The 22,890-nt window shown below is 39.5% G+C and overlaps 1 protein-coding gene across 5 annotated transcripts in view; it reads left to right on the forward strand.

Annotated features, from left to right (window-relative positions):
• Nucleotides 1-21,545, forward strand: part of TP63 (tumor protein p63) — a 223,298-nt gene extending 201,753 nt beyond the window's left edge. For 3 of the 5 annotated variants that reach the window (XM_037038458.1, XM_037038534.1, XM_037038594.1), the window contains 5 exons: nt 908-1,044; nt 14,286-14,443; nt 16,544-16,688; nt 18,048-18,141; nt 21,016-21,545. In XM_037038458.1, the coding sequence (XP_036894353.1) occupies nt 908-1,044; nt 14,286-14,443; nt 16,544-16,688; nt 18,048-18,141; nt 21,016-21,312 (831 nt within the window). In that variant the 3' untranslated portion in view covers nt 21,313-21,545. Of the gene's footprint in view, nt 1-907; nt 1,045-6,914; nt 8,106-14,285; nt 14,444-16,543; nt 16,689-18,047; nt 18,142-21,015 lie in introns of those variants that run through there. The other 2 variants (XM_037038652.1, XM_037038715.1) reach the window with 2 other exon arrangements.
• The last annotated feature ends 1,345 nt before the right edge of the window (nt 21,546-22,890 follow it).

The raw sequence follows: 22,890 nt of genomic DNA on the forward strand, positions 1-22,890 counted from the left end.
GTGGGGCAAGTGAAGTGCCTAGGGTGCAAAATTTAAATAGGCACTCCCTCATTTGCAGGGCCTTGCAAGTGCCCTGCTGGCCTCTCTCTACTCCTGGCCCTGCTCATACATTTTAAAGCTTTTAAGAGACTGTCTTAGAGAAAAACATTTTACCCCAGCTGAAGATTTCTGTCCTTCCAGAGGTAGTTACAGGTAATTTTCATTATTTGTGATAGTTACACTTTAAAAAGTCACTGCAAGCAATGTACTAGCAAATACGGAACCATTCATTGCTCCTAGGGGAAATGCAGGTTTAGGCTTCTGCAGCCTCTGGTCACAGCACTTTCAGCACCTGAGCAATATGTAACCTTGTTTTATGCATGTTTTTGTTTAACGGCACTTTATTTAATATGTGCTGTTGACTCATTACAATTAAACTCACAGCCAATAGCACTATATTGGCTTATAAGCCTGAACGGAGCTTATCCAACCTGTATTTTCTCCATAAGGCACATACATCACAGCCTTCTTATGCTCAAAACACTAGACAGCACTTCAGCACCACACTCGGGAACTACTTTAAATAGCAAATTCACCACCAACATACAGAAAAAACAATGTGGAAATGTGGCACTGAATAGCCCCCAGAAAAGAAGCATGTTCATAGCACAAGCACTGAAACATGAAGGCAGAGTCGGGCCATGTTCAGCCTCAGCTGGAACATGCATGGGCAACACAAATTTTTGTCACTCTGCTCCTAGCTGCAAATGACCACTAAGTGCTGCGGAATACTGGTTTTCATGTTACAAATAAATGTCCACAAGTAGGTGAATTCATCAACGTAAAACCCATGAAAAATGAGGATTGGCTGTGCTGATGGTTCTATAGGTCATCATTTTTCTTTCTCTCCTTCTGCCCATTTTCCTAGGTGAGGGGCCGTGAGACATACGAAATGCTGTTGAAGATCAAGGAATCTCTGGAGCTCATGCAGTACCTTCCTCAGCACACAATTGAAACATACAGGCAGCAGCAGCAGCAGCAGCACCAGCATTTACTTCAGAAACAGTGAGTGTGTCCATGTGTCATTTTAGGAGGCATTAGTCAGAGTGATGTCCCATTGGGGAGATTGGTGGGTAATGCAGGAGGTGAGGTTGAGAGACAGCAAGACATGATAGGTTCAGACGATCTAGTGTGGGGCACCTTTTTGCAGTTTCAACAGCCTTCTGTGTTTATTATCATAACCTTCCCTTTGAGAAGTTCCACCTGTGTTCTGAAATTGAATCCAAATTATTTCAGCTGAATTACAAAGAGACACTAGCAGAGTTATTTTTCTTCTCTCTACCCTGATCCATACACATCTAACAATATAAAAATTTTGAGTATGCATTCTATTCAAGTAATAATGTGTATATTTCAAAACATGTAATCTTCCCTTATCCCAATGAGTTATCTTATACATTTCCCTGGATACACACAAACCACATTTGGGAAAAACCATTATAGAGTAGGGATAGCACATAGGTTTTACCATAAGTGACTTGCTTGAGTGCTGTGTTGGGAATGATTCTGAGACCTAGTGCATGTTCCTTGGGAAAATGTCTGCATGCAGAAGTGCAACACAGCATCATATTGTCATGTTTTAGCATCCCTGTTCTAGGTTGTCTTCCAGCAATATATTTGTGCATAAATTGGGCCGGCTTGGAACCACATGTATATACAACCTTTTATATATTAATTTTTACCTTTACTCTTGGATCTGGGAGAATGTGAAGTGATTTATGACTAACCAGAATAGAATAGCTCTTACAAAAGGAAGGGAAGTTGGTGAATCAGGACTCTATTTATACTTACCCCACTGTGGTTAAGAATAGCACTTGTTAGCTTAATTAAAATACTATGTCTGGACTGGAAGTATTGCCAGAGTCCCTGTAGATATATGTAAAATGTATACATTTTGGGTCCACTTGAGTAATTCAAACATTTGACTTTACTTTTCAGGCAAAAAGAAATGAAGCCAACAATCTTGCCGAAGGCAAAGATTATCTTTTACAGTAGAAATATAAATGAACAATACATAAATTTTTCTCATATATTATTAACAACCATAGAGAAGTAGCTATGGTGGGTATAATAAAGAAGGCTTGTTGTTCTTTTTTTAAAGAAATATAAACAGAACTGAGGATGTTGGACTGCATCTCTCGTAGTCAGGAGGCATCCTCTAAGCCTTGTCGGCTATGGGGCGTGGGATGGCAGGAAAGGGATATAAAAGATGTGTTCTTTTAAAGGATGTTAGGCTCTTGAGTGTTAAGAACCTTTGTACCTGGAAGAGATCTCACCATTTACCTTTACCATGAAAATTTTGCAAATCACAATTTTAAGCTTTTAAGTAAGGTGGAGCAGAAAGGTTAACCATGAGGTTCCTAGGGGACATGGAGTATTCCAAGGCAGAATTTGACCTGGAAGTTGCAGGCAAAATTCCCATTGCCAATCCCATAGATGTTTTAGGGTATCAGATGGAAATATATGTTAACACACTTAAGTGGAAAACTGATTTAGTTCTTACAAAACCATACAACAGGGAAGAAAGAAACAGACCTGTAATGCCACTTACAAACCCAGAGAGGATAAGAGCCTTCCCTAAGATATGCATGCTATGGTACTAAGAAACTCTCCGGAATTGTCTCCAGTTTACTCTGGAAATGTTTGGCTCAGCCAAAATGACCTCAGAGGAATAAAACCATAGTGTATCTTGTTGGCCTAGTTGCTCTGTAGATCTCTTTTTGGTCTTCTTTCTAGTACAGGAAAAGTATTGCCAGAACAAATTGATGCCTGTTAAGGGGTGTGATTTAAAAAAATCTGACCACCTAGCTTAGAGTTGGCAGTTTTTTCTATAACACACCCATAGTAAATTCCATGGGCTCTGTGGTGCGATGCCCTGCTCCGCCCTTGTAGCACAAAGGCGTCCAACAGCCAATATGGAAACGAAGGAGAGTGGTTGTTAACAGCAGAGCTTCACTTTATAGCCACGGAAACTTGGTCTTTGTATAATTTTCACATTGAGAAATATTCTTCTCCTTTAAATTTTCTCACCCTTTAAAAATATAAACTACATTCTTTACCGAGGGGCCAGATTTGGCCCCTTCACTTCGTTTTGCAGGTCTTGTTCTAGATACATGAGTGGCTCTTCCTTCAATGTTTCTTAAGGCTCAGAGTTTTTAACAGGAGTGTTTGGAAGCTAATATGTGTGTTCTGAAGTGGAGAGGTATTAGAGATTTTGTTTGTCCCAGAAGGTTAGGCACGCCCTTTCAGACTCAAAATGTGAATAATGGTGCAACCCCATTATGAGCTAAGACTGTAATAGTTGACTGGATTCCTATAATGAAGTAGCAGTAAAAATATGCTAAGTGAAAAGCACTAGGATAGACATAAGAAAGATGAGGTTCCTGCCTTCCCATAGGTTTACAATTTAGTGATGGATTTATAGCCAGAACACCTTTTGAATTTTAGGAAAGCTCTGAACATTTATTTTCAGCATCCTGTAAATTAGGACAGTTTGAGATAGCTTCCCAAAGTCAAACAATAAGGGGAAGAGCTTGGTGTCTAGTTGCAGAGACTTTACAAGTCAGGACAATCCCGCTCCGTCAGTGCAGAACACTTGCCGTCAGTGTTTGTCTACGTGGCGTACACGAGAATACATCGCCTGGCCCCTCTGTGCGATCAGTTATCTGGTGCTTACTGTCTGACTGGTGGGCATTGTTTAGGGAGAAATTATTTTCTAATTCTTATTTCATAAGGCAATCTATTTCATCAAAGAAGAAAATGCATCTTAAAATTGTGTTATTTTTTTTTAAACCCAAAATTTTAAAGATATATTATCACTTTTTTGTATGTGTAGCCACTGATATATAGTGAGGAATGAGCAGCCTCATAATGACCTGGGGTGTCCATTTAAAGTATCATCGCATGTTTTTGAGATGCTTCCTCAGTCTTATAAGACCTAACTTTGGATATGACCACTTGTGCATGGAAATCTAACAGACTGCAAAATGAAATCTTTGCAAAATATAGACGTTTAGTCTGATTTTGCCTTTGTTACGTTATATATATGTGGCTCTCCAGTGATTGATATGTATCTATATAAATTCTCCAGTTGCTGTATTCTTCAGCTGAGTTTTTTCAGCTCTCTTATTTTCATGCATACCTCCCAGAAAGTGCATGAATAACTAGACAAAGAAAAATAGAAATTTAGTTTCCTGGCAATCATTTGAAAAGAATAAGTCAGCTTGGAAATCCCTACAATAGCCTATGATTTTTCTTTCCAAACACATAATTCCAAGTTTATGCTGATAAGGAATCAACTTTATGCTTTTCTTTATAGTAGAGGGAAAATCAATGGGAAGGGAATATACTTCTGCAAGGTGGTACTAACATATTTTCAGTTTAATTACTTCTATTAGGTACTCATTACATGTGTTCTCTCTGCTTGGTTTTGATTTGTGCATGGTTTTTCTTTTTCAAAAGTTTCCTCCCAATTACCTTCATGATCATAGGCTTTATGAAGGATAAAATTTACAGTGAGTTTTTTGTGAATCAAATTGTTACAGGTAAAATTGTTTTTTCCCCTTTAAGTGAGATTTTAGTTGATTTGCCCACAATGGAATAAACACAGGGGTTATATTTATAGAGGTCAGAATCTAAGGGGAGAACAAATGGGACCCATTTTTGAACTGAACACCTTACACCTTCTTCATATGTTCAAGGAACATTAACTCTTCAGGTAGCTTTGCAGACCCACTTGAAACATTTTTAGCAATCTTTTGTTTCGTGTATTTTAGACCAATACTATTTTTTCATTTTTCTTGTACTCTGTTCTCCTTGGCTTCTACCCTGATAACTGGCCAACATCACTTAAATTTTTACTTTGCCTAACTCTTGATTTCCCATGGAAAGTTACAATATTTTTGACATTCTACAGGATAGACTCATTTTAATTTTAATATGATTATGTGATGTACTGAGGAGCCCTTAGTGTTTTCCTTCCCCTTATCATCACCTGACGGTTGTGGCTCATTAGTAATACAGGTCAGAGAATATTAGCACAGAGCAGGATCTTCAAGACCATAGTCCCAATGCCTTGTGGCCCCAATGAACTACATCTGTGATTTTTATGGCCAGTTCATAATAAAGCTAAGGTGAGAATCAGATTTGGAAGGTACAGTTCTTTGTAGTATTCTGATCTACTTCACTAATTAATAAAGTTGTAATAATAAAACAAAAGCAAGCACCTATTTCCATTTTTTTATGCCTCTGTATCAGTCAGCTGATACTTATTCTTGTGGTTTCAATGTAAAATCCAGTCTCTTTAGGCTAATTTGGACATGATTTCTTTCAATAAAGTGGATAATTTTTCTTCCAATTCATATATCTGAGGATGAAGCAAGTGGTATTTTCAGGATCATAAATGTAGGAAAGTAGAGGACACGAATCTCAATGCTAGATGTGCTTAATATCATATTTCTAGGTTTTATTTTAAAATCTTACCCATTTCCAGAGTATTTGTTTGAAATTGCCAGTTGCATAGATCAAAAACCAGATGAGTATTGGCAATGTCATGTGGTTTAACCTTATAGGTCATAGAACTGCACAAGCTTTATACAGTGTGCACAGTGTTACTCTCTGAACTTCATTCAGTGCTATGTTAGGAAGTCATCAGGGCAGATTCAATAGCTCTGAATTGGTCATGAGGGTAGAAACTTAGATTAATTAAATTCAGATAGAACAGATCACTTTTCTAAACTCTCGTATCTCACCTCAGAAATTATCTGAGTTCTAGGTCTCAAAGTTTGAACTCCTATGGCCCATACATTCTTATCTTAACTGAAACATAATTTCTCTGTGCTGTCTCATTCAGGCCTTAGTCCACGAGAAGCCCCAAATGTAACATCCAAATGAGTAGTAAAAGCTATAGTCCTTTAGCTGACGGTACATTACTTCTTGACATATATTCTGGCATATTTTTTAAGATGATCCAGCTCTCGCTGGTGAGATAGTTTTCCGAATCCCAGCCCTCACCAAGTAACAATGTCTTTGTTCCTTTGTAAGCAGTAACTAAATGTGATTTAAAAGCTAGTTGGGAAACAATTTCCAAACAGTTCGTGGAATTGCATAACCTTTAGCAAAATAAAGGGATTTGTTCCTGGCCTCTTTGTGGTATAATTGATTTCTTAATTATGTAAAAGTTGCTTTCATGTATTTGATATGTGCATTTATAGGCCAAGTTTGTGACTAAAGGATTAAGATATTTATCCATTTCAATCTGGGTACATACAAATGCTCATTAATAGTCCTTTTAAATGCATGATGATGCAGCCCCCCAGTCTGATAAGATCATATTTCTTCATACTTCATAGGTAGGCTGGACAGGAACAGTAATGAGGTATCTTAATTGGGCAGATGACATTTTTCAAAAGATTAATTCTTGTTTCTGTGTTCCCTTTTGCAAATAATCAAGTCTAATATGCCCACCACTGTGCTGACAACCTTGACCTACCTTGTCTCAGTAATTCTCACCTGGGTCAGTTGTGGAGCTTGTTAAAAAAATACACACACACACACACATACACATACATACATACCTGGGCCCCAACCTGGTCTCACAAAGAATCCAGGAAAATGCATTTAAAAATTATATGTGATTCAGACCCTTCTGATTCATTATCACCACCTTTTCTAATTTCTTCATAAAAGTTGTGAGGAATCATCTCTGTGTAACTTTAAAAGAGAATAAAGATGAAAGGGACAAAAACAGCTTCACAGGCATTCTTTTTTCTATCCTATGATCATGAACGTAGGGGGATGGGTTTCTGTACTCAGTGGATTTAAATATATGAAGTCCTAAGCTTTCATCTTTTGTTTTCTCTGGTTCCTCTCTGCAGTCTCCTTTCAGCCTGCTTCAGGAATGAGCTTGTGGAGCCCAGGAGAGAGACTCCAAAACAGTCTGACGTCTTCTTTAGACATTCCAACCCCCCAAACCGATCAGTGTACCCGTAAAGCCCCTTCTTTGTATTTCGAGTGTGTGTATTTGTTGTGCTTCTGTATATGTGTCTGTTTGTGTATGTGTTTGTGTGTGTATCCAGCCCTTGAAAGCAGGACTTGAAGACACTGGCTCAGAGACACAACTGCTCAAAGTCACTAGAGAAACAATCTTTGAAGGGACTCAAAACTTTACAAAGAAGGACATTTTCCACAGATTCTGTATCCTTAGATCTAGCATTGGCCAGTCAGGAACACCTGTGTTTATGAGCTTTGATGTTGTTTCTCGGGAGGGAGGAGCTTCAGTTGGGAAGGGGCGTTAGGATGTTTATTAGAACCCTTTTCTGTTACCTTCTGTTGTATTTCTAAAACTCATAAAGAAGCTTTTGAGCAGGTCTCAAACTTAAGATGACTTTTTAAGAAAAGGAGAAAAAGTTATTATTGTCTGTGTATAAGTAAATTATAGGTGACCGAGAGATTCATTCAGGCCCTTTTAATGCTGGTCATGCAATAATATTGCAAATAGTAAACTAAGATGTCAGGTGTACTGCTGGACAGAGAAGTGAAAATTACTGTAAGCAGCTAGTGTGGGAGCCGTTCTTTCATTCTTTGGAAGAACTTGTGTTATTAGTATCCTCTCCTCATACGTAGGTAGAAAGATCATTAATGCTTATGTCAGATCCCACCCTTGCCACCATATGTCAGCATCTATGATAGCCTTCCTTGCTCATGAAAACCCTAGAGACTTACCCCCCCAAGACTGTTGTTTAGACACCAAGGCAGGTAAACCTATTTTGTCATTTTAATAGGAGGGTAAAACCACTCCAGTGATGTTGTTCTAGGCAGTTATATAACATTCAATTCCCAAAATGGAGTTACAAGTCCTGTCACCAAATCTATGATTAATGTGTTTGATTGGCAGTCTTCTTCCTCTGTTCTGCTGTGACGCTAGCCGCATCACTGACCCTGCTCAACCTCCTTTGTCCAGGAGCCTGCTGTTTTGTTTGTGTGATGTCCAAGCAGACACATATTGAAACCAACACTCTTGGCCTAAAAATTAAAGATAGAGTTGATGACTTGTTTCCTTTCCTTTCCCTCCCTCCCTCCCTTCCCCCCTCCCCCCTCCCTCCCCCCCTCCCTCCCTCCCTCCCTCCCTCCCTCCCTTCCTTCCTTCCTCTCTCTCTTTCTCTCTTCTTTTTCTCTTTCTTTTTTCTTTTTCTTTCTGCCTTCTTTTTCTCTTTCTTTCTTTCTGTTCAAAGAGCTTAGAGAACTTATTTCTTCCCATTTTAAAAACATGTTTTAAAATAATATAAGGACTTAAAGAGTTTAAGGATCTCCTTTTTTTGCCTCATCTCCCCACACCAGGTCACCAGCTCTTGACTCTGTGTCACCACAAAAATGGTTTCTTGTTATTGAGGCTGTTGCTTTATGGATGTGTGAATTTAATTTTCAATAAACTTTTGCATCTTGGTTTATCCTGCAGTTTTTCTTTTCTGTCTCTCTTGCCTTTTAAAAACTCTTCAAATATTAGAATATTTCCATGTCGTGCCTCAAGTACCTATACCTACCATGTGTAACTCTAAAGAAGAAGAGTTACTTTGGTTTTAGATGCACTCGGTCATTATATCCTGCTTGTATTTAATATTTTCTATATCAAGATCATCAGTCCTAAAAAAATTGCAATGTCTACATTAACTTGAAAATATACTTTAATGCTGTGTATTTAATTTTATCATAAGGAAACATGCACTATACTGTTGGATTGGCCAAAAAGTCCGTTTAGTTATTTCTGTAAAACGAAAGACACATTTTTGATTTTCACCAGTAACTTTATTGATTGGAATATATGGAGTATGTTGGCTCTCTCTATATGGTATAACATCGATTGTTCTCATTGTTATACTTTTGACACGTTTGATCTGTCACAGCACCTTCTCTGTACACCGCACAAAATTTTTTTTGCATTTGAGTTGCATTTTTACCTTTCTTGAAACAATAAAGCATAATATGCTTAAAATGCTGATTATTTCCTTCCATTGAAGATTTAATATCTTCAATATTAAAATGGCTACACAAAAATTCAACAATTTTGGTAAGATTTTTTAAAATACATGCTTCTATGACACAGGCATTAAAAATTTTCATCTAGAAATTTTAGTGGAGGCTGTTGTCCAGTGCTTTTTTTAAAATAAAGAACAATATATTTCCATCTTTGAATAGGTGTGTTAAAAGCTTCAAAAACAATTGGTCTAAATAAAAATAATTAGTTTATGTCTTAAACAGTACTTAAGGAAAACATCTTTGAGATAAAAAGTATATTAGTAAAATCAGGTGATCTTGTTACATTTGCAGAGTGTTTTAATTAATCGAATAATTTTGATTTACAAATCCCAAAAGGGTTAATGTCTATGTTGAGTTCTTTAATGTTTGCTTCTTTCAGAAGTTTTTTTTCTTTACCCTATTTTATGTAAGTATATTGATGTATTTATAGTGACTTATATAAATGTACATATTCAAACTGATGGAAAATTTTTTATAATTAGTTGATCTGTCAAGAAATTAAAATATTGCCTTTTTATTTAGAAGCACAACTATCCAGCTGGTGAGAAAGTATACGAGCACAGCTGTAGAGGGTGGAATGTGGAAAATTAACAGTCATTTTCTGATGATTCACGTTTCCCTTTTTATGGCCTTCCTCACGCCAGGGGTGTTTTGCTCCACTCAAACCTCTTTCCCCTCTCAGATTTCTACTCCAGAAATGGTTTGGTGAAATAGGTTTACCCTGAGGTACCACCAAATTACACTAAAGAGTTGCTTTTTAATGGGCAATGGAAGATTTAAGGCAAAAGAAGAAAACCTTTCATGGAATTCTAGGCATTTCCAGCAAAGTGGTGAAGATGATGCTGAATTTGTGTCTTCCCAAGAATTTTGACTCTCTACCACCTAGAGCAGGGGTGTCAAACCCATTTTTCACTGAGGTCCAATTAGCCTTGTGGTTGCCTTCAAAGGGCCAAATGTAATTTTAGGACTGTATAAATGTAACTGCTCTGTGAATAGGAGTAGAAACAAGGTGCCAGGTAGAAGCAAGGTGCCAGGCCAGATCAAACAAGGCGGAGGCTGGATTTGGCCCATGGGCCTTGTGTTTGCCACCTGTGACCTAGATAGGTACTGAATTTAAAATCAGAAAATGTGCTTTCTAATCTTGGATGATCTAAATGTCATTCATAGCTCTGAGATGCTGAATTTAATCTTAGCAATGTGCACAGGAGCCTAAGTTGTTAGAATTAAGAACTGGGACTTCACTTTACCAGGATCGCTCCGTGAAAGTAGAAATGCATGAAACATGCCTCTTTTTTATTGCTCTTATGTTGGATTCCTAGGAGAATCTAGTATGCCTCTGGAGAAAACATCCCAAGGCTTATACCTTGTTATTTTTTTAAAAGAACTAAGTTCTTACTTTTTTGTTTTGTTTTGATTTGGTGGTGGTGGGAGTGGGGTATGAAAACCATAATAGCACAGGTCCTGTTGTGCTTGAATATTTTATTCATTTCTTCAGATGTACCATCAGCCTTTGGGATGGTCTACTCAAGAACTATGACATTATGTTTGTAAAGAAAAAATATTTTTTTAAAATGTTCTTCAAGGCCTCAAATTTATTCAGCCATGCTTACTTTTCTATAGCACATAGTGGTTATCAGAATATTATTTGTATCTCAGACATTGAAAACTTAATGTTGAACAAACTACCCTGATCTTTCACCGAGGGGCTTTAATATTCACTTCTTCATGAAAGGAGAAGCATTTGAAATTTCTGACCTTTCTAGACTCTCTTATTCCCATTCACTCACTCATCCTAATTTCTGTATTTGCTAAATTAAGAATGCTTGCCACTTCTTCCTATTCGTAAACTATACCTCGTATTCCCTTAACCAAACAATAAAGCATTAAACATTTGGGGCTTGAGAGGAAGAGTAAAGGTAACCAATGTTTTTCCTGAGCACCTAAAGATTGTATGATAATTTCTGGGGTTCTTATATAATCTAATCTTCATAGCAACTCTTCTAGAATGTGTATAATGGCTAATGTACAGATTAAGGAAATGAGACTCAGGACACTGGCATAACAGAGGCAATTAATTTGTGTCAGATCTAGAAGGTTACCCCAAATGTTTTGGTTGACCCCAAAATTCATGTTTCTTTTTTTGTTTATCTGTGGTTTCTAAACAACGTTCCTCAAAAATAGTTTAGGTGGCTTGTAAGAAATGAACTAATAAAATGGCCAAAAATGCAGACTATAAAGGGACAGGGAAAAGAGACTTGTGATAGGATTTTGAAGAAGGCATTTACTATAACTGAGGGTCCAGGGAGAATGCAAAGCTTTTACTATATTTTTATTTTCCTATTGGTGGATATTAATGGTTCGAATAATGCTTCCATCAGCTCTTGTTGTGTATTTGACTGATTTGGGGGAATGGGAGACATAGATAGAGGTCTCTTTAGGTCACACAGACCCCCCGCCTCTGGAGTCTGGGAAAACAGGCTTCCTAGGTAATTTGTGGTAGGCAAAGCTGGAAGAAGAAGCACCTAACAAAACGTCTCTTGGGCACCTTGCTTGTGCTTTCCTGCGCTTTGCTATGGACTTACAGACGTTCTTAAGTATATCCAACTGGGCTGACTCTCACACGTCGTGCAGTAGATTTGATGATAGCTGGGAGGCCCACTTTGCTATATCTGTTGCTGCCTGATCTGTTTCAGTCTCCCACATTTCTCTTACGACTTCACCCATTTCTTTTTTAAAAATATTTTATTTATTTATGTCCAGAAAGAGGGAAAGAGAGGGAGAGAAACATCAATGTGCAGTTGCCTCTTGCATGCCCCCTCCTGGGGACCTGGGCCACAACCCAAGCATGTGCTCTGACTGGGAATCTAACCAGTGACTCTTTGGTTCACAGGCTGGCACCTGCAAACAAAACCCATGCCAGCCAGGGTGACTTCACGCATTTCTTGATTTTGTGACCTATTGCACACCACCCTCTTATTTCTGGGAAGGTGCCAGAGAATGGGGAAAAAAGAAAAGCAGTGGGAGTAGGGGCCAGAGACCTCTCTACTCATCATTTGGCAATATGTGACTAGGGCATATTTTTTTCTTAGAGATTTATATTTGCCCATCTTTGTAGTAGGCATAATGATTATTGCCACCCCTCCCCTGCCATACTATGTCCTCCTCCACAAGGATGTGAGAATCTTTTAGAAAATGGATAAAGGAGAGCTTAGTATCTTACAATTAGGAAAGCTAATAATATAAACATCTGTTTGTGCAACATGGATCTATCTGTAACTTCGAATTCTTGAGAAGGACTAAAAAAATCAGTGCCTTCCTACCTTAACGGCAGTGATGCTGATATGCAGCTGAACTGTTAATCATGCATTAACTGTCATGTACATTTATGCAAACGTGTGTAGAGCATGTTGTTTGCATTCCCCTCACTGTGGAATGGGGCCACCCGTGTTTTGTGTAATCCTGGAGGACAAGTGTGGCAGCATCACAGACCAAGTATACAACTGTAACACTTGTGTACTAGAACCATTTTTATTATGTTTTCAAACATTATTATACCATGTTTGTTTGAAAACTGGGTTTATTTATGGAGCCTTCAAGATTTGTATTTTATATATCATTGTGTGTGTATATACATACATACACATGTATACATGCAAATAAAAAGGAAAGAAACATTATTTCTCTTTGTGATATAAGTGTCACTGCAGCAGTGAGGAGACAAGCAGAAACACAAAAACACAGTTTGTTGATAAGTCTAAAAGGGGAGCTTCTCCCATCAAAGGTTTGAAACATGCTCAAAGTCTAATCTTGAGCATGGTCACAGTAATTATTCACTGCTATGGTCACAGTAATTATTCACTGCTAATGCCACATGGTCTATATAGTTTTTCATATCATCTATTTCAGGTTTCACTACAGTCCTACAAGGTAGGTTGGATTATTTTCCCCATGTATCCACTACTCTCTGAGCTTCCCAAAGGTGCAACCACCTCTCATTGGTTTTCCTCCTCTGGCATCTTATTTCCACAGCAAGTGTATATATGTATTTAGTTTATACAGTTTCCCTATGAGAAAACAAGTGCAGGGATGTTTTGTGGCTCGCACAGGGACTTAGAGCTTCCTAACATATGCTGGAGGAAGACAAACTTCTGTTTTCTGACTTTACATCTGTCCTGACTCTAGTGGACATCACTAGTTCTATCTATATTCAAAGAAGAAGTCAGGAATGGCATTTGAATCTGGAATATCATATGTAATATAATGCATAGTGTGACAAACCAATTCTGGTAAATTTCCAAATTGAAGTTATGCTGAAGGGAAAACTTTTTCCCTCGTCTCCCAGGAGGCTTGTGGAAAGTCAACAAGACAGTTGTTTGGACGCCGGGGCTCTCCTGCGAATAGCGGCTATTGGTATTCCAGATGGTTAGTCTAGGGCCCATGCACATCTAAACTGACAAAGCCACGTTTCCATGCTGAGGCCTCTGCATAAAAGCAGGCTCTGCTGCCAAAGGTCCTGTTTGACTGATTGGCTTTGTAGTTATTTTCTGGATATACCAAATGGCCTAGGCAGCTACAAATGAAATGCCTCAGTTACCATTTCAACTTGGCATCTCCACATCTTTCATAAGCCTTTGAGTCTTCACTCAGTTCTTTTCCCTCACTGATTTTTAAGCTTGTTTAAGTTGACAGGCAAGAAAGGGAAAAGGGACAGAGAAAATGGTAAAGGAAAGAGGAGAGTGCAGTTATTCTGCCTCTCACAAAGGAGAAGCTTTAGACAGGATCCAGAGGGGAGAGGGGAGAGAATCATAGGGGAAAAGGGGAGGGACTCACATGAATAAGTATAAAGGACACATGGACAATAATTAAGGTGGGGGGCAGAAATGGGAGGGAGGTGGGGAGTACTGGGGGGGCAGGGCAGGGAATATAAAACAGAAAACTGTACTTGAATAAGAATTAAATAAAAAAAGAAAGATATTCAGCTTTGTACTCTACACATTCAGAGAAAATATAATTTGATGATAGCATTGTAACCCCTCCCTAGTCAGAAAATGTTCTCAGGGGGGGAGTGCAGATAACTTCTTGTTGATTCTAGAGGAATCATTTTGCAAATGTACAGTTTAAGGCTATGTTTTAATCTGAGACCTGTTGGAAATGACCAGTCCCCATGCTTCGGTGTCCCATGCTCACCATCATTCCGGCCTTTTTGTTCCCAGGACCTCGATGCAGTCTCAGACCTCATACGGTAACAGCTCCCCACCTCTGAACAAAATGAACAGCATGAACAAGCTGCCTTCCGTGAGCCAGCTTATCAACCCTCAGCAGCGCAACGCACTCACTCCCACCACCATTCCCGACGGCATGGCAGCCAACAGTAAGAGCATCTCCCTTTAGCAGTGGCTGAAGGACCCCCAGGGCTAATGTGAGAGGAAGACTCTGCTCTGGGGTGGGGGGAGGCTTGCTTTTGAAGTATGTGGTTCTTTACAAAGTACTTTGGTAGAGGTGAAGAAGGCTTTTTCTTTAGTAGGAATAAGAATCTCTGTGAAAAGAATAGTCTACTCCTATCAATGTAGGTAGAGGCTCACCTCCTACATCCTTTGGGATAGTCAAAGGCAAATACATCCAACATGTGGGAAGTAGTGTGGTGTGGTGGACTTAAAACCTATAAAATACATCACAGTTTGGTCTTTATTGCAATGTCACCTACGTGACTATGAACAGCACACCTCTTTGCTCTAATGCTCAGCTTTTCATTTATAAAATCACTACTCTGCACAATTTAACATTTTACGATTCTGTGTCCCTGCAATCTTGGCCTTCCACTTGTCTAATCCATTCTGTTCACAATCATGAACGAAATGACGTAGGGAAAGGAGTTCCCCTTCCACTTATTTACACACAGATTTCTCATAATAACTATAACTTAAGCACAAATTATACCTTTGTTTCCTGAGTATAACGGCAAGAGACAAAGTCAGATATGGGCACCCAAGTAGATGGAGATTGGTGTACAGTTTCATTGTAAATATAACTGTTGTTTCCACTAGAACTGAATCTAGCAAAGTGGATACCCAAAGGCGAAAGGAAGAAAAAGGGTGATAAAAATGCAGAAGGATGTGCAATCTCCTCAGGGATGCAGGAGCCTAAATACTGTACACGCAGCCTGTAACCCTCCCCGCTTCATGAAATGGTGCCTCAATACTCTTTTGAAATCTTCCAGCATTTTTGCAAGCCTTTTGCATTTTCAGTGTTTCTTTGAAGAGACTGGGTTTTCTTAAAGGAGTTCCCGCAGGGTAGAGTTGGGATTCTCTACGGTCTGATGCCACATGTTCGGACTTTAGTGAGCTGGAGATGTACATGGTAGAGCGACAAAGACATGAGAGCCAGAATGCCTTCTCGGTAGGGGTAAATGAAACCTGAGACCCAAAGCCTGACTCTGTGACGGTAAAAGAAAAAGTAATAGTTTACCTTTTCCCTGATTTTCTTTCTTATGAGATCTTAGAGTCCTCAAGTTTTTCTTGGGATGACCAAATAGTAGTAATGATAATGATCCTTCATATCTGTGTAACATTGATTTGTCTACTTTTTCCTTTGCCATCATCAGGAAAGTCAGAGAGTCAGAGGGGAACCGGTGAGACACAGTGTCTTGTGCTCTTTAGCTGGCCAGTCAGTGGCAAAGGTCTTTGCCCTTTGGCACACTACTGCTCACTAAAGTAGAAGCAAATTACATTTCATCTTTTTGTAGACATGTTGTTTTGATATTTTTTTACCTGGAGCAAAATTGGTTTAATAAGTATTATTAAGCTTCTCTTCTCTATAAGTGAAAGCTCACAGTTTATGGTTTAGTAAAAAAAAAAAGAAAGAAAGAAAGAAAGTCAGTGTGTTGATGGTGTTCCCAAATACAATCCTGAAATGGGCCAAAACAAAGAGCTAGAATTTTTTATTTCACTTCTCCTTTCATTTCTACAAATACTGTAATAAATCCTCCTATTCCTATTCCTACATAAATATAACTCCCTCATCCACAGATTTGTTCATTTGTTCACTTGACATAAGTTGATTGAGCACCTGCTCTGTGCCAGGTACTGTGCTAAGATCTTTGAGGATTTTTGGAGATAGGTTCAAGGTCTAATCTCCATGTTTGAGGAGGTTAATCTAGGGGGAGGCAGAAATATAACCCACAAAGGCTGAAGCAATGAGGAAAATATTAACATCAGAGCAATGAGCAATTGGATAGAGCTTTAGAACTAGAGAAAATGGGAAGAGATTGTACAAAAGTTAAGTGTGTTATCAGTTTTTAGTTCGGTGACTATTCTGACTGATGAGATGTAGGGTACATCAAGGGGTGTAGTGAGAGGTAAGACTAGAAATGAAGCTTGGTAGATAGGTACATTAAACCAGGCAAAATGGACCACTGGGATGCTTGTACATGATGATGGTAGTAACCCTGTCTGTTCCTCCTGCTTCTGTTCAGTTCCTATGATGGGCACCCACATGCCAATGGCTGGAGACATGAATGGACTCAGCCCCACCCAGGCCCTCCCTCCCCCACTCTCCATGCCATCCACCTCCCACTGCACCCCCCCACCTCCGTACCCCACAGATTGCAGCCTTGTCAGGTGAGTCCACAGCATGTGCCCTTGGGGGCCTGTCCTAAACATCTCTGGGTGGTGGAGGGTGGACACTGTCCAAAGTTAATAGCACAGTTGGAAAGAAAGAATGCATCCCTGTGGTTGAAGTTCAGCTACTATTATCTCTGATCTGTGGAGTGATCAGCAGTGTATAATCAAGGAACATCACTGTAATCAACATGGGGAAAAATGAAAATATAATTTTATAGGCATATAATTTTTCACGCCTGTTCCCCCAGCTTCACTTGCTCCCTACTTCCTCCCTCACATTTTTAAACTGTCAGTTTTGGCCTTCAAATTGGTGCCCAGGGCTGGGGTTCCCAAAAAGGCAGTAAACTTGCTATCTTGCTCCCTTTTCTGCTCTCTAGGCCTCATAGCTCTCAGCCACCATGGAATGATTAATTTGAAGTTGCATGTCCATAAAGAGTTTTCATGTCAGTAAAAATGACAGTGACTTTCAAGGAGCTGGTGACCTCTGCTGCTTTGCTATATGGGAAATGGGAACACTTGAGGCACAGTTCAGATAGCAAGAAGAGAGAAATGAGTTAAGCCTGAAAGATATGTTTCCCACAGAGGCAAGGGTATATGCCCAAATCTCTTGCCTAGGGCCCATCATCTGCCCCTGCTTCATGGGCAGAATGATTCTTTCACTTGGCTGCTAGAATAATGTGTGTCGATCTCCATGTGATTGGTGCAATAAAACCAGCAGCGGCAGTCAGAGGGATGGTAAAATGCATAACCTATCCCACCCAGTGCCTGGTTCTGTGACAGACAGTGTTGGCATCATCAGTCTGAGATGAGCACCAAAAATGGAGGGAGTCTGTATTCTGAGGAAGACAAAAATTCAAAACTCATTAATGACTTCATGGCAGAGAGTGGCCTATAATTTATTATAGTTTCATGAACCTATCCTAAGGACAGGATCCATTCTCAGAACCGTTCTCAGAACTCTCATATATGAAACAGTTCAAGTAGAGATGCTGTTCTGAAAGTGAAGAGCCGGGAGGCAAGAGGGCCGAGAACCTGGCCACTGAACTCCTCCCATTCACCCCCTACAATGGCTCCTAAAGCACGTATACAGAGGCCCTTAAGATTCAGTCACCGTTTGAAAATTGCTGCCCTGCAGCAATCCTTACAGTTGATTTTAATTTTTCTAGACCTAATGTTCAAGTCACTAATTATCCCCAAATCTCAAAGCCAAGCGCCACATACTTTTCATCTCTCTCTCGAGTCTTCTCTGTAGGGCATCCCAGGGCAAAATGTTGGGTTTTCCTTTATCTCGCCAATGCAGTTGGGGTGAACTTTCTTTTTCTGTTTCCTCCTTCCTCTTCCCTCCTCCCGCTGCAGTTTCTTAGCGAGGTTGGGCTGTTCATCATGTCTGGACTATTTCACCACCCAGGGGCTGACCACCATCTATCAGATTGAGCATTACTCCATGGATGTAAGTAACTGTTAGACTTTTCTCTTGAGTTTTATTTCTTCATTCCCTCCCTCTGGGGACATCCACCTTCTAGTTTAATCCCCCTGGCTTAAAAATTTGTTTTGGTCATACTCCTAATCCTCAGTTTGGATGGAATCCATAACCCTATTAGAAAGATTCACACACCTCAGTTTGTACACGTATGAGATGCTTTAAGAATCAACCTTTCTCAGCTCATCTGATCAGTCAGTTATTATTTCTTGTGTACTATGTTCAGAGTGGGAAGAGGAGATCTCATTCCCACCTTCAGGAAATTTATAATCTCTAAATTCAGAGAACTTCTGGGAAGTTCTCATTAATTGGTATTAGATCCCAGGGAGGATGGCAGGAGGCAGGTGATACTTTTCTCACTTTAAAACATGGAGACGGAAATATAGGCATTTGTCATGATGAGTTGATGACAGATTCAGGAATATAACCCTGAGGTATAAACTTCTGGCCCTTAACTCTGTTAACTGGCCTTTTCTGACTTTCCTTGAAGTTGGACCTTAAGGTGATCAGCTGCTCCTCTCAGTGAGAGCCATATGTTCCTTCATTTCCAATTCTATCAGAATAGGGCTCAGACAGCCCTGATCACTGGGAAAGACCACTGGTCATGGGTTTACATTCTATCTCTGCTTTTCAGTAGCAATGCAAACTTATGCTTATCACTTTGTCTCTTTGGGCTTCAGTTAATCAAATTGGGTTCAAAATCACACACTTCTGTCTTTTCTATTCTTTGGTTTGTATTTTGAAGCAAGCTGGATGGAAGGGGGCATTTCTTGCTTCCTACATCACTTCTTGAACTGTTGCTCACAGGGGCTTGTATTAATCTGATTTTCCTCCCAGGCTGCCCTCTGTGCTGCTCTTTCTGGGGTTAACTATCCTGTCTACCAGCTTGCAAAGGTCCCTTTGGGCGGTGGAAGATCCTCTCTGCCTCCGCTTCTGCTTCTGTAGTTGGGACTTTTTTCCCTCTCCTTGAGCACCGATGCCAGAGATGCCCTTGCAGCATGAGAATGCCCCAGCCCTGTGGTGACATGTATATGCTGTGCTGCCCCTATGCCCACCCTTCTTCACCCCATAAATCAGCTCTGGCTGCTGCTCCCTGGTGGTGAAAACTATAGAGAAAGCTTTCAGAGTTAGTTCTGACAAGTTTTAGGTAACTTTACGTTGACACCCATCCATTGAAGACACAGTGCCCTGTGTTTGAGAGCCCTACATGAAGGGACAGAGAATGTGTCTCTTCCCTATTTTGAAAGTTATACCTTCTACTTGCTCATTTGTCCCCACTGGGAAGTGTGTCATGATGGCTATTAGGATCTGAAGACGTTCTACACAAGTACATCTCTGCTGGTTGTTGGCCAGGTCTTGTGCCAGTGTCTGGACCACAGCTTTCTTACCTGTCAGTTATAAATTAAAATATATCTAGAGAGTCCTGTGGATTAATGGAGCCCAGTTTACAAAGAGGTTTGAAAATCCTTGGAGTTTCTAAAGCCTAAAGAACTATGCTCATTTTTCTATTTATGGATCACCTTCTCTATAATGTATTCTTCTGCTAGAATAGGAAATTAGAGTACCTGTACTGCACATTTCCAAATCAAGAAAGATTGGGAAGCTGTCTAATTTCTGCCTCCTCACCTCGACTTCTTCCGTCTCATCCCTGGAAATAGACACCTCTCCTTCATCTTGTCTCTCCATTCCAGTCTAAGTTATTTGGCACCCCTTCCTGGAAAAACAATGCCATTGAGTTTGGGAATTTTTATAAGTTTCCCCTCAAAGGTGCAAGGATGGGGAATAGTAATATAACATATAATAATACAAATAGTAATACAACAGTAATAATACAAATGGTTTAGATTTATATATTATGTTTTATAACTTGCAAAATATTTTAATATCCAGATTTACATGAGTTCACAATGACCTAAAAAGGAATTGTATTCCATTTTACCAATGAGGCCAGTAGAGAATAACTGACTTGATGAAGGTCTAGAGCCAGTCAGTGCAAGCAGAACCTTTGTCAAGGTCTTCTTGCTCCAAGAAAAATGTTCTTTCTACCCACCATGCTGTTCCATAAAAAAGGAAAAATAAAATAAAATAAATGTGCCATCACTAAAACAAGCTAATGAAGAGCTACTATAGATAAATGTAAGAGATGCCATGACCGTTAGTTAAGCTCAACCATGTTCATAATGCCATCTACCCCCATCCATAGAACAGGGGCACATACTCTGCATTTTGATACCCTCATTTATCTGAGCACTAGGAAACTTTTGGCCATTAGGGTAGTTTTAGGTGCAGAGGCTGTCCTGAGTCCCCAGTCCATTCACTTGTGCAAATTTACACTTGTGAATTTCTCTTATCTTCAGCTTTCCTACCTAAAAATAAGTGCAATAATATCTACCACTAATCTGAGCATTAAGTGAAATTATGAATGTACAATAATTAGATCAGAGGCTGGCATGTAGAAAATATTTAATAACTAATAGTAATCTCTTCTCATTGCCTCATTTGAGTGGTAGTAATAGTGAGAAGGTACTCTTTTACCTGACGTTTTTGTTTTGGGATTTTTTCCCTCTGATCTAACTGTTGTCCCCCTTTTACTAAGGAAGGAACTGAGACCAGTAAAGAATGAGTGAAGTGCTGTCTGCAAGCAGAGGTGGCCTCTCAAGGCTGTCCCCTTGTGCTTAGTTGCATGTGGTGCCAGAGGTTACTGAAGAGTTACTTTATTTTCTAATATAGGATTCAATAAATTCGGGTCAGTTAAACCAAAGCACTGGGGAATGACAAAATGGTATAGACTAAATGTCAGTCTCTCAGTCCTAATTCTCCCTAACTCCTTTTCCTATTGCACAGGATTTGGCAAGTCTAAAAATCCCTGAGCAATTCCGACATGCTATCTGGAAAGGCATCCTGGACCACCGGCAGCTACATGACTTCTCCTCCCCTCCCCACCTCCTGCGGACCCCAAGTGGTACTTCGACAGTCAGTGTGGGCTCCAGTGAGGCCCGGGGTGAGCGTGTTATTGACGCTGTGCGCTTTACCCTGCGCCAGACCATCTCCTTCCCACCCAGGGATGAGTGGAATGATTTCAACTTTGACATGGATGCTCGTCGCAACAAGCAACAGCGTATCAAGGAGGAGGGGGAGTGAGCACTGCTAGGTGATCTCTTTCCATACTCTTGCCATCTGCCCGCCCCCTACAAGGCCCTACAGCTTGACCTTCAAAGTATTCTCTCTCTAATCCTCTTCTCAGTCTGGTGTATTAAGGAAAGGAGAAGTAAGAGGCTACAGTTATCTGATACCCAGCCTGAAGTCTGATTCTGATTCTGGCTTTAAGCCTTCAAGTCTATTGCTTGTAAGACTAAAGTTGCTGTGGATAGGTAGAAATGAGCAAAAAAGCAGTTAGTGTCTTCTTAAGCTGCAGAGATCTCTCATTGACTTTTATAAAGCATTTTCACTCTTATAGTCTAAGACTATATATTTAAATATATAAATATACAGTATATATTTTTGAGTGGGGGGCATTGAATATTGTTTAAAATGTAATTTAAAGGAAAGGAAATCAAGTTGCACTTATCAACTTCTTTGTTTAATTTACTTGTTTTGGATGGCTTATGTATACCCCCTCTCTCAAGGTATAGCATACCTGGTGATACCTATTTAGAGCTTGTGGCACATGTGAGTGACAGTTGTGTATATGGCCTTCAGTCCTTTTGATGCTAAACAAATGCCACATCAAAGCTTTGGGTAGATCAGGTTGTACTTATCATTACTTATTATGTAGGTGAGACCAGATACATATGTGCATGATTCCCTGTGTTGGTGTGTTTATGTGACTGATATCCCTACTAGTGATGGTGATTCATTCTGGAGTTATTTAATCCAATTACAAAAAAATTCATATTCACATTATCACACACCACAGGGAGGAAGTGTCCTCTCTTGCTTGGAATTTGGGTGATGACTAAAACTCAAAAGGACCAAGGCAGCCATTTCAAAAACACCTGGTATCATTTTTCTGGATATATCAATAATTCCCTCCAGTTTAAAACCAGACACGTGATCTTTTAGTATTTACTGGGAAAACATTTGTGGTCATTATAGGAGCCTTAAAACTGAAATTTATGGCTAGACCGGCTAACTCAGTTACACATTTGCTGCCCTAGATAGAATTAAGGTTGAGTTGACTGGGATGAATGCCATCTACCTAGTTCTTACAGTGAAATCATAATGTCTATTAAGAAGAATATCGAGGAAAAGCAGATATTATATGGAAATAATGAAGCTCCACTAAACAGTAAGAGATCCCAGTGAGCCATGAATTGAAATTGGAAGACCTCTTGAAATAGAGATAGTATTATTTCATAAATGTTTCTTGTAAAGGCCCTCCTATTTTATAAAGTTCTGCATGTAGAGGCTAGTTTATCTTTCTCTCTTCAAGGTTGAAAACAGGAGTAGTGATTTGGAAAACATAAAATTATGAGATTATTTTTTTTCTGTGGCATCAGTTAGATCACTATGTCACTTTTCTTTTTTGATCATTGAGGGTTTCACTTTGTTGGAAAGTAACTGTGAGAACTCACTTCCCCATTCTCTCTCTTCTGGACTGTGCATAGACATAAAAATGTCCCCACAGTCCCGAGGATAAGCCTTCTATGGGAGGAGCTGTTGCCTGAACCACATAAACCAAGACTTGTCTTCAGAGTTTAAAAAATATGACAATATTCC

This window comes from Sturnira hondurensis, unplaced genomic scaffold (assembly GCF_014824575.4).
Source record: "Sturnira hondurensis isolate 20B ecotype Veracruz unplaced genomic scaffold, ASM1482457v3 Scaffold0000396, whole genome shotgun sequence".
NCBI lineage: Eukaryota > Metazoa > Chordata > Mammalia > Chiroptera > Phyllostomidae > Sturnira > Sturnira hondurensis.